Below are 13,001 nucleotides of genomic sequence, written 5' to 3' on the forward strand. Positions count from 1 at the left end.
CCCAAGCCAGCAAACAAACTTTACTTTACCCTTGGATCAACATATCACGGGGATCCAACGGCACAGAACCTGCCCGAAATACCTACGGGCAGATCTCACCGCCTTTAAGAATCGCCCTTCTCTCATCTTGTTCCTCGCTCAATCTACAAACCCTAATCACCATATTAGCTACGTTTCGATTGCTTTCTGCGCCTTTGTTCAGATTTCGGCGACAGAAGCTTGATTCTTTGCTTGTGGCGATCCGGTTGGGGGTTTGCTATTGAAGAATTTGGCGATTCTTTACATGATTTTTGGGGAAATCGTTGTCGGAGAGTTGCTTTGCCTGAGAACCGCCGTCGGTGCGATTTATGGCGTCTGCCGTGTTATCAATTCAGAATGATTCCGGCTGGGTCCCCATGGGGAAGATTCCTTGCTCAAATCGTCGCCTAGATTCTAACCCTAACCCGAACCCTAAGAAAAAGCAGAAACAATTCCACCACCCCGCCGTGAACGATGCAATAGGTTTCGGCCGTCGCCAGAATATAAACGTTGATTGTCCGGCGGTCACGCAGGCGGTCTCCGACGATGCTTACTCCTTCAATCAGACTTCCACTAGCCGTAACGCTTTCAACTACGGCAGCTATTTGACGTTCAATGTCGCCACCTACACGAAGTCCGAGCTTATTGGTCTCCGTAGACGATTTTCCTCTGAATTGGATCTGGTTCGAGATTTGAGAGATCGAATTGATTCGGGTCAATTTGAATTTTCGAGAAACCCAAAATCTCAGGCAAAATCGAAGAAGGTTCCCGTAAACAAACTCTCCGGGGGTCCTGTTGCTTCTGTTAAGGATTCTTCGAGATTGAGCAATGGGCTTGATCTACGTAACGATGGCCATGATAAAGCCATCGATATCGGTTGTGTCTTGAAGGAATGCAAGCAGATTCTGACAAAATTAATGAAACATAAATGTGGGTGGGTTTTCAAAGCGCCCGTAGATGCAATGGCGTTAGGGCTTCACGATTACCATCTAATTGTTAAGTGCCCAATGGATTTGGGTACCGTTAAAGCTAATCTTGCGAAGAATATGTATTCTTCTCCAACTGAATTTGCTGCGGATGTGAGGTTGACGTTCAACAATGCTCTGCTGTATAACCCGAAGGCTGATCCTGTCAATGGGATGGCCGAGCAGATGCTTTCCAAGTTTGAGGAAATGTTTAAGCCGATACAAAATAAGATTGATAGCTTTTCTAATCATGATAGGGTGAGGGAGTCTCGAGAATTTAGTGTTAACCAAGAAAAGTACGTTGCGGGCATTGAAGATTTGCAGGGAAGTTCGTGGAATAATCATAATCAGATTCTTCGGTCCTCTCCATTAAGAGGGAAAATGACGAAATCGAAAGAGAGTCCAGTTCAGACTGTCGGCAAGAAGCAAGAGAGATTGCAAATGCCAATGCAAGCGCATTCGAGTGCTTCTACTGCGTCGAATCCTCCTCCCCCATCTTCGAATCATTTGCCCATTCTGGATAGAAATCATTCTCCTCAAGCAGCGCCTTCTCTACCTGTTAATGAGCCCAAAGTTGTAAGAGGAGGATCGGGGACAGTCAAGCAGCCGAAGCCCCGTGCGAAGGATCAAAATAAGAGGGAGATGAGTATGGAAGAGAAACAGAAGCTTGGAATTGGATTGCAGAGTTTGCCTCAAGAAAAGATGCCCCAGTTGGTTCAAATTATTAGGAAGAGGAACGAGCACTTGGCTCAGGATGGTGATGAAATTGAGCTTGACATTGAAGCCCTTGATACAGAGACACTTTGGGAACTCGATCGCTTTGTGACCAACTGGAAGAAGCTGGTGAGTAAGACCAAGCGGCAAGCATTGATGATGAATAATAACTCTGTTCTTGAAGTTGCTCCTTCTACTCCAGTTACTGAGTTGGAAATGGTAATACTTAATTCCAAGCTTTCTCATTCATTATCTGTTGATCAAATTAGTTTTCTGCTGTGCTATGATTGGTGACTAGGATGCTAATTTTGTTTAGGGTACACTGGATGATGACAATGATGGATCGGTAAAAAAGTCAAAAGAACACTATGATGAAGATGTTGATATCGATGATGATATGCCAGCTGCTAGCTTTCCTCCTGTGGAGATTGAGAAAGATGAAGGGGCTGGTGTCGGAGTTGGTGTTGGAAATAATCAGGATGATCGACCCAATGTCAGCAGTGGTTCAAGTAGTTCCAGCAGCTCGAGCAGTGATTCCTCATCTTCCAGTGGTACTGATACTGATTCTTGCGTTTCTACATTGTGTTGATGAATTTGTTGCTTGGAATTGCAGATAAACAAAAGGAAATGTTCATAGACATGGCTCATTAGTTTGAGCTTCCTTTTACAGATTCTGATTCAGGGAGTTCTTCTGGAAGTGACTCTGATGCAGATGATGCACAGTCCTGACAAATAGTTGATGCATTGTGCTAAATATTCGAGACAGGAGTGTTGTTGATGGACTGGGAAACGGCTCAATCTCTTTGTTATGACAAATTCGGATGTTCATCGATGAGGTATATAAGTAATTTTTGTACTTGTTTTCATATCTTATTAGCTCTTGGTCTTGGCCAATTCCCTAAAAATGTGAAATGATTCTCGCAGGTGGCAAAAGTTGAGCTGATTCCTGGTTTATTGGGTTTTTTTAATCCTATTTTGAAATGATGTTGGTTGTTGGGATGATACGCACACCTTTGTTTGAGGTTGTGAGTCTCGGAGTTGTTAGTTTTTAGTGAAAAGATTAGGGAAAGCCAAGAGGATGTAAATAATTGATGAAATACCTTGTAGTGTTTTCTTACGACAGAAGTAGTCTATACCATTTTTTGTTGTCTAAAATCATTGCAAATTCGTTGGCATTTCCTCTGGTGCTGAAACAGAGGTACAATCATGTTTTTGCCAGAAATGATCGTATCAAGGGGGTCATGTGATTGTTTTTTGTTCATTTGGCATTCATAAATAATGATCCAAGTAAAATATGCAATGGATATGTTCCTTGAACCAAACCTTGAGGGTGGTTTTTATAAATTCGCGGTCATTCCAACAGTTCAACCAAGTTCTCTCGTTTTATAGATTACACGAAAGAACATATAATTTGAACCAAAATGCATAATTTAATTCATTTTGGAACTTGTCAGAACCTAGGGAGTTGGCTATGCTTGGCTGGGAAATTTTTTTCCTTTCTTAGACAAAGCTAGATCTCTATCAAACTGCAAAAATAAGAGGTATTCACTTTGTCGGGTACCAAAGATTCCACGCAAATGTTAACATTGGCGTAATTTAGAAAATGATACGAGACACTGACTAGCAGTGAGATGACACCACCGCCTTATATGATACATATTTTTCATGTTAAGAATCATGCATTTGTGGAGGAATCGATTGACTGATACATGGGGGAACATGATGCTTACCGATTATAATAATCGCGAATAAATACACTTGTTGTTTCTCAAATTTAACACTTTGGATTATTCTTTTCAAGAAGTTCACAATAATGACGGACGTTATCTTTGATTCATAAACAAGATTAAACTAAAGTCACAGTATCCACATATTTTTATTAGATACAATGGGTTCTTAAACACCTGTTTCAAGTTAAATAGTCTCCACCTAAGATTGTGATGTCTCCACCTAAGTTGGGATTGCCAAGCAATGTGACCATCTGGTTCTAACGCTTTGAGAAAGATAGAAGTTGGATTATTCTTAAAATCTGGAATACCATAGTAAATTTTTTTACTCACACAAGCTCATTTTTACTGCATTCCAGGCATGTTGGTAACTGTGGGCTGGGGGGGCAACAGCTGAGGAAGATGGGCTTTTCAATATGTCCTTTTGAGTGTCCATACCACTTTCATTAGCGTTTAACGAAAGGAAAGATTTAGCACTCGCGACACCAAATCAAGCTCCACCTTGCCGAAACTGCTGTTCAGCACTGGAACATTTTTCCAAAAGGAAACCCAACGAGTGCCAGCAGTCCACTAACCAGGATGAAAATTTTGAGGCAGCAGTGGATATGCAAGTACCTCACAGTATGCAATTACTTGAATCCATGCCTAGACCACAATTATTTTCCTACTGCAGGGGAACACTCAAATTATCAACCATACATAAAGAATGTCAACTGTTCCAATCATCATGCACGACAGATGAATGTGCATTTGTGAGTATCAAAGCCTACTTTCTTGGAGGTCTGTCAATACAATCAAATTTCCAACTACACTTGCATATAAATCAAATAAAAGGAGGCTACATAAAGTGAATGCAAAGAAAAGAAAATGTTTTAAGGAAGATAAATATAGCGTAGAATAGTAAAGTATTAGATATAACTGTTGGCTTCTATATTTTGATTTGTTTATTTAATTTATAATTTCTGTGCATATCACCAAGATAAAATAGTTGTACCCCTGCCATATCATCCTAACACTTTCATAAAAAAAAATTCTTATCCATGTTGTGTCCATGCCCGTATGCATGCACACCAATAAGAAGGTGCTACTGTGCAAAAACAATTCGGTTGAGAATGAAGGGATTTTCTTCCCTTGTTATTCAAACTTGAAATTTACCTCAACTTATTGATGATTATTGTGGTGAAAGCCACTTATTATACTCATCCATGTGAATAATAAATGAGCTGGAACTTGGCAAACCCCCTCCACGGCGCAGGAGTTTGGATGTTCGAAAAAATCTATTTCGAAAATTAATTCTTCTAGGGACTGATTCAAAATCTTTGGAAGGGGGAATGTAACAAGCTGAATTTGTTTGTTACCTTGTTTCAATCCAAACCTTGGCAACTTCAGAAGTATCTGTACTGCTCTCTGTAGTTCTTAGGCAGATTTTTAGATTATTGCGCTGCATGTATATCACAGCTCCAATAGGCTGTTTTATCAGGGGATGCATTAAGATAACAAAAAAATTCACAACTAAGAAACACCACAGCTTTTGCAGGAAGTAACAAAATTCATCGAGTGGCAAGAGTTTGTAATACTGCCTACTCAAATGTATGTTTATACGTGTGCTCTTAGGTTTGGAAATTCGAGTCTATAAAACTTTAGCAAAGAAAACTTGCCAAATCGATGGTTATTCGTTAATAAAAATAGCATAACATGGAGATTAAAAGAGGAGAGAATTAACCAAGAATAAAAGGATCGAAGTAAATCACCTTAACCCAGCAGCCACACTCTTTTTACTCAGTTCCTTCCCAATTTCATCACTCAATTCTGAATTTCCATCAGCTCTAAATCCCTAACAGTAACAAATACAAGCTCAAGAATTCAAAGAAAGATGCCAGACGATATAAGCAAAATCTGTTTAGTTTTCTAGCACCTCATGTGAACAATGAAAAAGTACCCAAGTATGAAATTCATCATTAGACCATGAACTAGAACCTAACTGAAGCACATGATGGGAAATACGAGAATTACTTGAGGATGTTTACCAAGCACTCCCCATAAAATCCTCATTCTAACCGAACTCTAAAAACATTATAAAACAGCTTATTTGCATCAGTATTCGATGTAAAAGATAGGCCTTCCCCTCCTCGATTAAGTCTGCAGCATTAATCTCCATCAACTATTCCTGTAAACAAATGGACCAAATTAATTAAATACAATGAAAAGCACGAAATCAACAAACCCCAAAGGTGGCAGCATTAAATTTACCCCAAAACTCTTTTTAGAATTAATTGTCAGGTGCAGTGCTAGAAATGATTAGCGAAAAGTTAAATAATCGTTTTGCGGACGGTTATACTAAATGAATTGGTAAACCGATAAATTGCATGAAATGAACATGCTTTTCTGACTGGAGTTCAATTTAACTTGTTGATACATCCATGGATTAGTGATGCAGTTCAATTTCGACTGCCAATCCCATAATCCAATTTTAAATGCTTGGGTATCAGGCAGCCTCCAGCCCCCATTTCCGAAGATCCTCATTTTCAAGGTATTTAAGTATTATCTCCATGTGCTCTCGTTCTTCAGGATTTAGAAGGGCCACGGTATTATACTTTTTTGGTATCATACACAAAAAACAATTAGTATAAATATGTTATACAGTGCATCCTCAGACTAAGCATTCATACACTTTTTTTGTTTGTTTTTGGTAAGTAAATCTTGGGCAGAAACAGAGCATCAGCTACAGCTAATAAAAATTATCTGGCTTGAGCACTTTCACTTACAGTATCTAATCTCGTTTCCATAAATGCATCGGAGAAATATTCATATCAGCAGTGGAGCTATTCTTCTCAATATTGACATGAAATGTGAGGCTCACATCAAAATTTTCCCTTGAAGAAATTCTAGAGAGCGCTGATTGGCGATGATCAAATCCAATAAGCCTACAAGTACATATTAGTAATTCAGCCAACTATTAAGTAGATAATCTGCAATTTTACGAAATGAGTAATGGTTTAAAATTCTTAAGCTTGCTTACTCGGATGACTTTGACTTGGAAAGTTCAGAAGCAAAACTTTTGGATCAATAAAATCGAAAAAATAGCATGTCTTCAATCCTTCAATGTGTATATCTTCAACTCTTAGGAAAATGAATAAATACCAGAATGAAGAGGAAAGATAAAGATAGGAAGCCTGCTGGTAAAATGGTAGGGATGGAAAAGCATTTATAAATCAATATACAACTATACAAGCAACTAGAAGTTAAAACAATTTAGACAGCTGATGACAAACTTCAACAATTACACAATTTAAAATGATTAACAGATAACCTTGCACAACATTCAATAACGCTGAATGCGTCTCAAGCCCAAGAAATAAGGAAATTTCACATAAAGTAATGTGCATAACCCACCTCTACCCAAGCAACATGAATGTTATGCATATACAGAAAATATTAATAAAGGTGCATTATTAGAATAATATGATATCAGATTATGCATTTAGCAAAAAGTCATCGACAGATTTAAGCACGTTGATGAACCAACTAATTTATCCTGCTGGAAAAAAAAAACAAGTGATAATGCAACGGTTTGAACAGTAGAAAATATAAATTATGACGCCGTATGGCGATTGTCACTCTTCGAGAGAGCGTTACTTTTAAGTAGCGAAGAGTGAAGGAGCAGGGCTCAGAGAGGATTTCAAAGGAAAGGAGAAGAGACTTAATAAAGGAGACTGAATTTCATTATTGTTCACCATCCTAATAAATGAGAACAATTGTTGTACTAGAGGCATTAAGCATCTACTGTATTTTTACAATGAGAAAAACTAATAGAATGAATAAAGCTTTTACACTTGGTAATTGATCAAACTAGTTAGAATATATATAAAAACTACTTATGTATAGAACATGCATAATGCAGGGAAAATGACCAGGAATATATCAATCTAACAACAAACTAATATAATGTGGGGACTTCAATCTTTTGAAAATAGCTCAGGAGCGTAGATTTTGCACCCCTCCACTCCCTCCGCCACCTCCCAACTTCAATGGCACCCAGTGGCGGAGCCAAAAATATGGCTCTGCCTGGGTTAGAATTTTATACTCTAAAATCTTTTAATATTTTAAATTGATCACTTGGGCTAATATCATATTATTCCAAAATTATACAAAATTTACATATAAATTTTTTTAAAATAAATTGGACCACCCGGGCACTTTCATGTGGCTCTGCCACTGGTGGCACCCATTGCAAGCTTTGACCCTTAAAACAACAGATTCTTGAGTTAATCTACATCTTAAATTCATGGTTAATTCTGTCAGGATAGAATTTCTGAAAGAGTATTGCTGAAAACTGGAATTAAAAACGCTTGAGTTGTAACTAATTTTATTTTTTTCTTGTAACATGCCTTTTTTCAGATCAGAGATGACGAAGACTAAAGATCCACATTGAAGAAGACTCAAGAAATCGGTAAGAAGGTTTCCTGCAGTATTTGTAAGTTGAGAGACCTTGGACAACAAAGACAAATAGGCAAAGGGTCGAGAGCCGAAATTAGTGAAAATATCCAACAAATATAGTAAAACAGTGGTCTATATCTTAGAGTTTCTACTTGAAGAGTTCTTGTAAAGTGAGAGAATCTGGATTATGCGTTGAAGCACTAAAAAGAGGATAAAACAGAAGACACACTACCCTCTGCCCCAAATTTACCAATTTATCATGTCAAAAAGAATTGCAGCACGGATGTTGGTCCAGAATGTTCTGTAACATTACAGTTTTTGAAGGAAATGAACGTTAAAGGGTGAAGACAAATACATATAACTAACACTGCAAACCCGTACATTACCACCACCAGCATAGTGTGCACAGACATTTTTCGAGTTTGTCGATTCAATCAGAAAATGCGAGGTAATGTAGGAGGATCACGCTAATCCCCTTCTATAAATAACCGATTGATTTCAGAGTTGAAAGGTCATAGAATACATGCAAAAGAATCTAATCATTCAAGTAATCTAAGATCAAACCGAAAAGCCCACTTGTTTTTAAGCACAAAACTATTTCATATCTGAATGTCAAAGGGGTTAGAAACATACCTTCTCCTGTGAGTAAGTTATACAAGGAGTTTATGAATCACTCACATTCTTACTGTATTTTTGATAGACCCAAGTGATTACGGTTGTTATCACTTTATAAATTTTACGCTATGGCAAAAAACTGTATCGAAGCAAAATCAGAAATGGAATGGTTAATGGTTGCAAGTTGTGAAAGTATTATTTAAAAAAAAATCCACGGGCTCTTGAAGAAGAAAAGGTCGACCAAATTTTTGGTAGACCTGGATCTTGGTCGACCAAGCAAAATTTTGCTTGGTTTTAAACCAAATTTTGGCTAGTCGACCAAATTTTGGTCGACCAATTTGACCAAAGCAAGAGTCGACCCAAGAAAAATGTTGGGTAGACTCTACCCAAAATTTTGGTCTACCCAACATCGATGAAGTTTGGGTTGACTCAGTGTTTGTTTTTGTATTTGATTGGACATTGTATTGATCTTTTTAATTTTGATTTAAGTATTTATGGTGGAATTTTTTTGTTGGTTAGGTCGACCAGGGTGATTTCTGGGTTGACTCTAGGTCGACTATGTTGCTTCTGGATCGACCATGTTGATCTCTGGGTCGACCCATGTTGCTTCTGGGTCGACCATTTTCTAACCCATGAATCCATAGATTTGACAAATATGACCGATAATTATTTAATTTTGACGGATAATTACACAATTTTGATTAATGTTACATGTTTTTAACATATGAATCACATAATTTCACAAGTATGTTCTATAAGGTTATATGAATATGTTACATGTTATGACATATGAATCACAATTTCGCAACTATCTTGCATGTGTTTTGATATATGAGCCGCAATTTCACAATTATGTTATATGTTAATATATGAATCACCATTTCACAATTATGTTTTAATATATAAATCACAATTTCATCAACTATGTTATATGTTTAACATATGAATCATAATTTCACAACCAACTATCATGTTGTTTTAACATATGAATCACAATTTCACAACCAACTATATTACATGTTTTAATATATGAATCAAAATTTCACAATTATGTTACATGTTTTTAACATATGAATCACAATTTCACAAGTATGTTATATAATATTACATGTTTTAACATATGAATCACATATTTAGCTGGGTCGACACAAAGTAGACTTTTTTGTTTTTGGATCGACCCTTGTTGCTTTGCTTTTGGTTTGACCCAAAAGTATATCTTACAAAATTCAACAAAAATTAAGAGAATAAGGTAATTATAATAGGCAAAAATTAATAATAATAATAATAATAATAATAATAATAATAATAATAATAATAAAACAAACTTGGCATAATTATAGGTTCTTGGTCAACCAAAATTATGTTGGTGGACCAAGAAGAATTCTTGGTCGACCAACAAAATTTTGGTCGAACAAGAAAATCTTGGTCGACCAACTTAATTTTGGTCGACAATTTTTTCTGGGTGGACTCTTATTTTTCTCAAAATAGATTTTGGGTCGTCTAAATTGGTTTTGGGTCGACAGATCTCGATTTGGGGAAAAGGCTCGTAAATTTAATTGGGAGAAGATATGTGTTGACCGAGAAGAAAAAACGAGGAGAATTAATTAAGTTAAAGAGTTTAATTACAGTTAATGTAATAATCAAAAGTCAACTCCTTGTTTATTTTTTAAAAATGTCAGAGTCCTTGTTCTTTAAATACTTTATGTCTCACTCATATTTTTTAATTGGCAAGAAGAGAATTCTTTGATGTTTTTAGCAATTTCGCTTAACCGATTTAATCGAACCTTTTTTTAGTACTAAATTAGCTTTTTATATAGTTATTCACTCGTTTTTCAAGAACATAGCTACACTATGCTGCTCCTGGAACAGTAGCATAACTTGGAAAAAATACTTTCAAGCCTTCTATAGTTAATAAATATGCTTACGACTTACGAGACTTCTACAAAGAAAAGAAATGTTTTTTTCTTAATGGACTCCTCGTCCGGACGAAAAGTGCCCATAAGATAAGGAAAATAAACGTTTTGCCCCTTACAAGAAAAACAAACCCAAAATCCTAGTAAAAAGCATGATCTGAAGGCTACCAAAGGTCTCACAAAGAACGATAAGTCAGAACATGTTTGTTTCCGGGATAATGCTCATTTTCGTCCTTTTCGTTAACTGCTTTTCCCATTTCCGTCCCTCTTGATTTTTGACTGCTTAATTAATCCTTTATGTTTTCAAAATATTCCCGAATTGATCCCTACCGTTATCCTGACGTTAAGGTTAACGTTGACTTATGAAAAATGGTAGAAATTAACGACGATTTTTCAAAAGCAGTCGTTAATTAGCGTCGCTGTTATTTCCATAAAATAAATTTTAAGTTTTTTTTTTAAAAATTATTAAAAGTAATTTTTTATTTTATGGAAATATTAAACCGTCGCTAATTAGCGACGGCTTTTGGAGAAACCGTCTCTAATTAGCGACGGCGTTTTTAAACCGTCGCTATTTAGCGACAGCATTCAAACAATCGTCGCTAATTAGCGACAATGTTTTAACTCGTCACTCATTAGCGACGGTTTACTATTTCCATAAAATAAAAAAAATTAATTTTTTTATTTTTTATTTTTAAAAAAAAATTAGAATCGGACTATGATAACAATATTAATAATCTTAACTAACACTTAAAAATTTACAAAAAATTAAAGCGAAAAAGTTTATCTTAAGTCGAAACTAAAATCATGTGAGAGAAAAAAATTTTAAGTGTTGTAAAGTGGTGTGTATGAAAATAGAAAGAGAGTATATTTATAGACAGTTTGCTTTATGCTTTTGGTAAAATAGCGACGGTGATTGCAAAACCGTCTATACTTCAAGGTTAATAATATTACCGTCACTATTAGCGACGGTGTTACCAAAACCCGTCGCAAACTGTCTATAAATATACTCTCTTTCCATTTTCATACACACCACTTTACAACACTTAAATTTTTTTTCTCTCACACGATTTTAGTTTCGACTTAAGTTAACTTTTTCGCTTTAATTTTTTGTAAATTTTTAAGTATGTGTTAAGATTATTAATATTGTTAGCATAGTCCGATTCTAAGTTTTTTTTTAAAATTATTAAAATTATTTTTTTTAATGAAAATATTAAACCGTCGCTAATATTTTGAAAATCCGTCGCTAATTAGCGACGGTTTAATAAAAACCGTCGCTAATGTCAAGTCAACGTTACCCCTAACGTCAGACTAACGGTAGGGATCAATTCGGGAATATTTTGAAAACATGAAGGATTAATTAAGCAGTCAAAAATCACAAGGGACTGAAATGGGAAAAGCGGTTAACGAGAAGGACGGAAATAGGTATTATCCCTTTGTTTCCACTACGATAAACCTAAACATTGGAAAATATCTAGGTTAGAAGAGTTTTATCAACAGATATATTTCTAATAACAGATATCCCATTTAACAATGTCTAAATGATTTCAACAACAAATAAAAAAAAACCAAACACACTTATGTCATGCTAAGTTAGGACATATTTCTCAAAAAAAGATACACAAACTACTGAGAAAGGGCATGTTTAACTTATCATATATAAACTCTCTTGAAACATGTTAGTTTTATCTGAAAGGAAAAATAACCGAAGCTTCTTTTCTAGGTAAAGTAGAGTGTGCTCACGATCTATTTGATTTGATCTATTCAGTTGTGTTAGAATCTATTAACTAAGTTATTTAAGTTCTTCATATTGTTCATTTGTATTGTTCTAATCTTAATGCTTTCGATTTATTGGCCATAATTTGAATGATATATATGTTTACAATTTTTCACTCGGAAGAGGAAATTGTAAACAAGAAATGGGAAAAATACATCAATGGTATTTATAGAGTTCAGAATGGCCTATAATGCTATCGAAGCTCATAGAGAATCTAGTGCTTGATGTGTTATTTATTTGTAGACTGTTGATGGCAACGTTGCAATCCATTTTTAGATAACTAATATCTAATTAACACTCGGGAGAGGGAGTAGATAATTATATGATTCTTGGCTAATGAATAAGAAGGATTTTTATAACATAGCTACAAAAAATTACACATGGTAGACAGTTGCGTGAAATCAGACCTCTAGATCTTCTATTCCATTGTTATTTGTTACAATTTGGTGTTACATTTAAATCCATTTTTAATTTAGTTATTCTTGCAACCAAATCTTTTAATTGATTTTTCTAAATAAAGTCGAGACTATTTTAATCACAAGCACTAATATACATGTATGTACATACTCCTCGTGGGATCGACACGTGTACTCAAAAATACATTTTACTATAACTTGACGTCGTGCGCTTGTGAGCAATTGAGAAAACACGCAACACCACTCAAGAGATAATGTCAATCATAGCTGGAAAGCAATAAAGAAAAGTTAAGAATTTGAAGTCCATAATTCAAATCCGTAAAAGACTTCTATAAATAACAAGACATAAGGAAAATGAAGACATTATTCAACCTCTTCATTTTTTTTTCAAAATAAATTGTAATATTTTCTCTTACTAGTTT

General features: G+C 35.5%; 1 protein-coding gene and 1 long non-coding RNA gene across 15 annotated transcripts; one reads left to right on the forward strand and one right to left on the reverse strand.

Moving 5' to 3' along the window:
- The first annotated feature begins 121 nt into the window (after positions 1-121).
- LOC140829126 (transcription factor GTE7-like) lies at positions 122-2,822 on the forward strand. The gene is made up of 4 exons (XM_073192129.1): positions 122-1,916; positions 2,014-2,248; positions 2,368-2,533; positions 2,622-2,822. Exons 1-3 carry the CDS (start codon positions 348-350, stop codon positions 2,424-2,426), a joined length of 1,863 nt encoding a protein of 620 aa, XP_073048230.1. The 5' UTR covers positions 122-347; the 3' UTR covers positions 2,427-2,533; positions 2,622-2,822.
- On the reverse strand, positions 2,645-8,665 carry LOC140829132 (uncharacterized). Of its 14 annotated transcripts, none has more exons than XR_012117411.1 (4): positions 6,444-8,665; positions 6,190-6,348; positions 5,438-5,585; positions 2,645-5,258 (listed from the first exon to the last, which is right to left on the reverse strand). It is a non-coding gene; the product is annotated as an uncharacterized lncRNA (long non-coding RNA). The 14 variants fall into 14 exon arrangements; XR_012117408.1 differs by having other exon boundaries at positions 2,645-4,892; positions 5,176-5,258; positions 5,452-6,348; positions 6,444-8,661; XR_012117405.1 differs by having other exon boundaries at positions 2,645-6,348; positions 6,444-6,544; positions 8,495-8,665.
- Between the last annotated feature and the right edge of the window lie 4,336 nt (positions 8,666-13,001).

The sequence above is a fragment of the Primulina eburnea genome, chromosome 1, assembly GCF_022965805.1.
Source record: "Primulina eburnea isolate SZY01 chromosome 1, ASM2296580v1, whole genome shotgun sequence".
NCBI lineage: Eukaryota > Viridiplantae > Streptophyta > Magnoliopsida > Lamiales > Gesneriaceae > Primulina > Primulina eburnea.

Coding starts and splice junctions, on each gene's coding strand:
- LOC140829126 (XM_073192129.1), top strand. CDS start 348: ATGGCGTCTGCCGTGTTATCAATTCAGAATGATTCCGGCTGGGTCCCC. Junction 1,917..2,013: donor CAGTTACTGAGTTGGAAATG/GTAATACTTAAT, acceptor AATTTTGTTTAG/GGTACACTGGATGATGACAA. Junction 2,249..2,367: donor TGATTCCTCATCTTCCAGTG/GTACTGATACTG, acceptor TTCCTTTTACAG/ATTCTGATTCAGGGAGTTCT.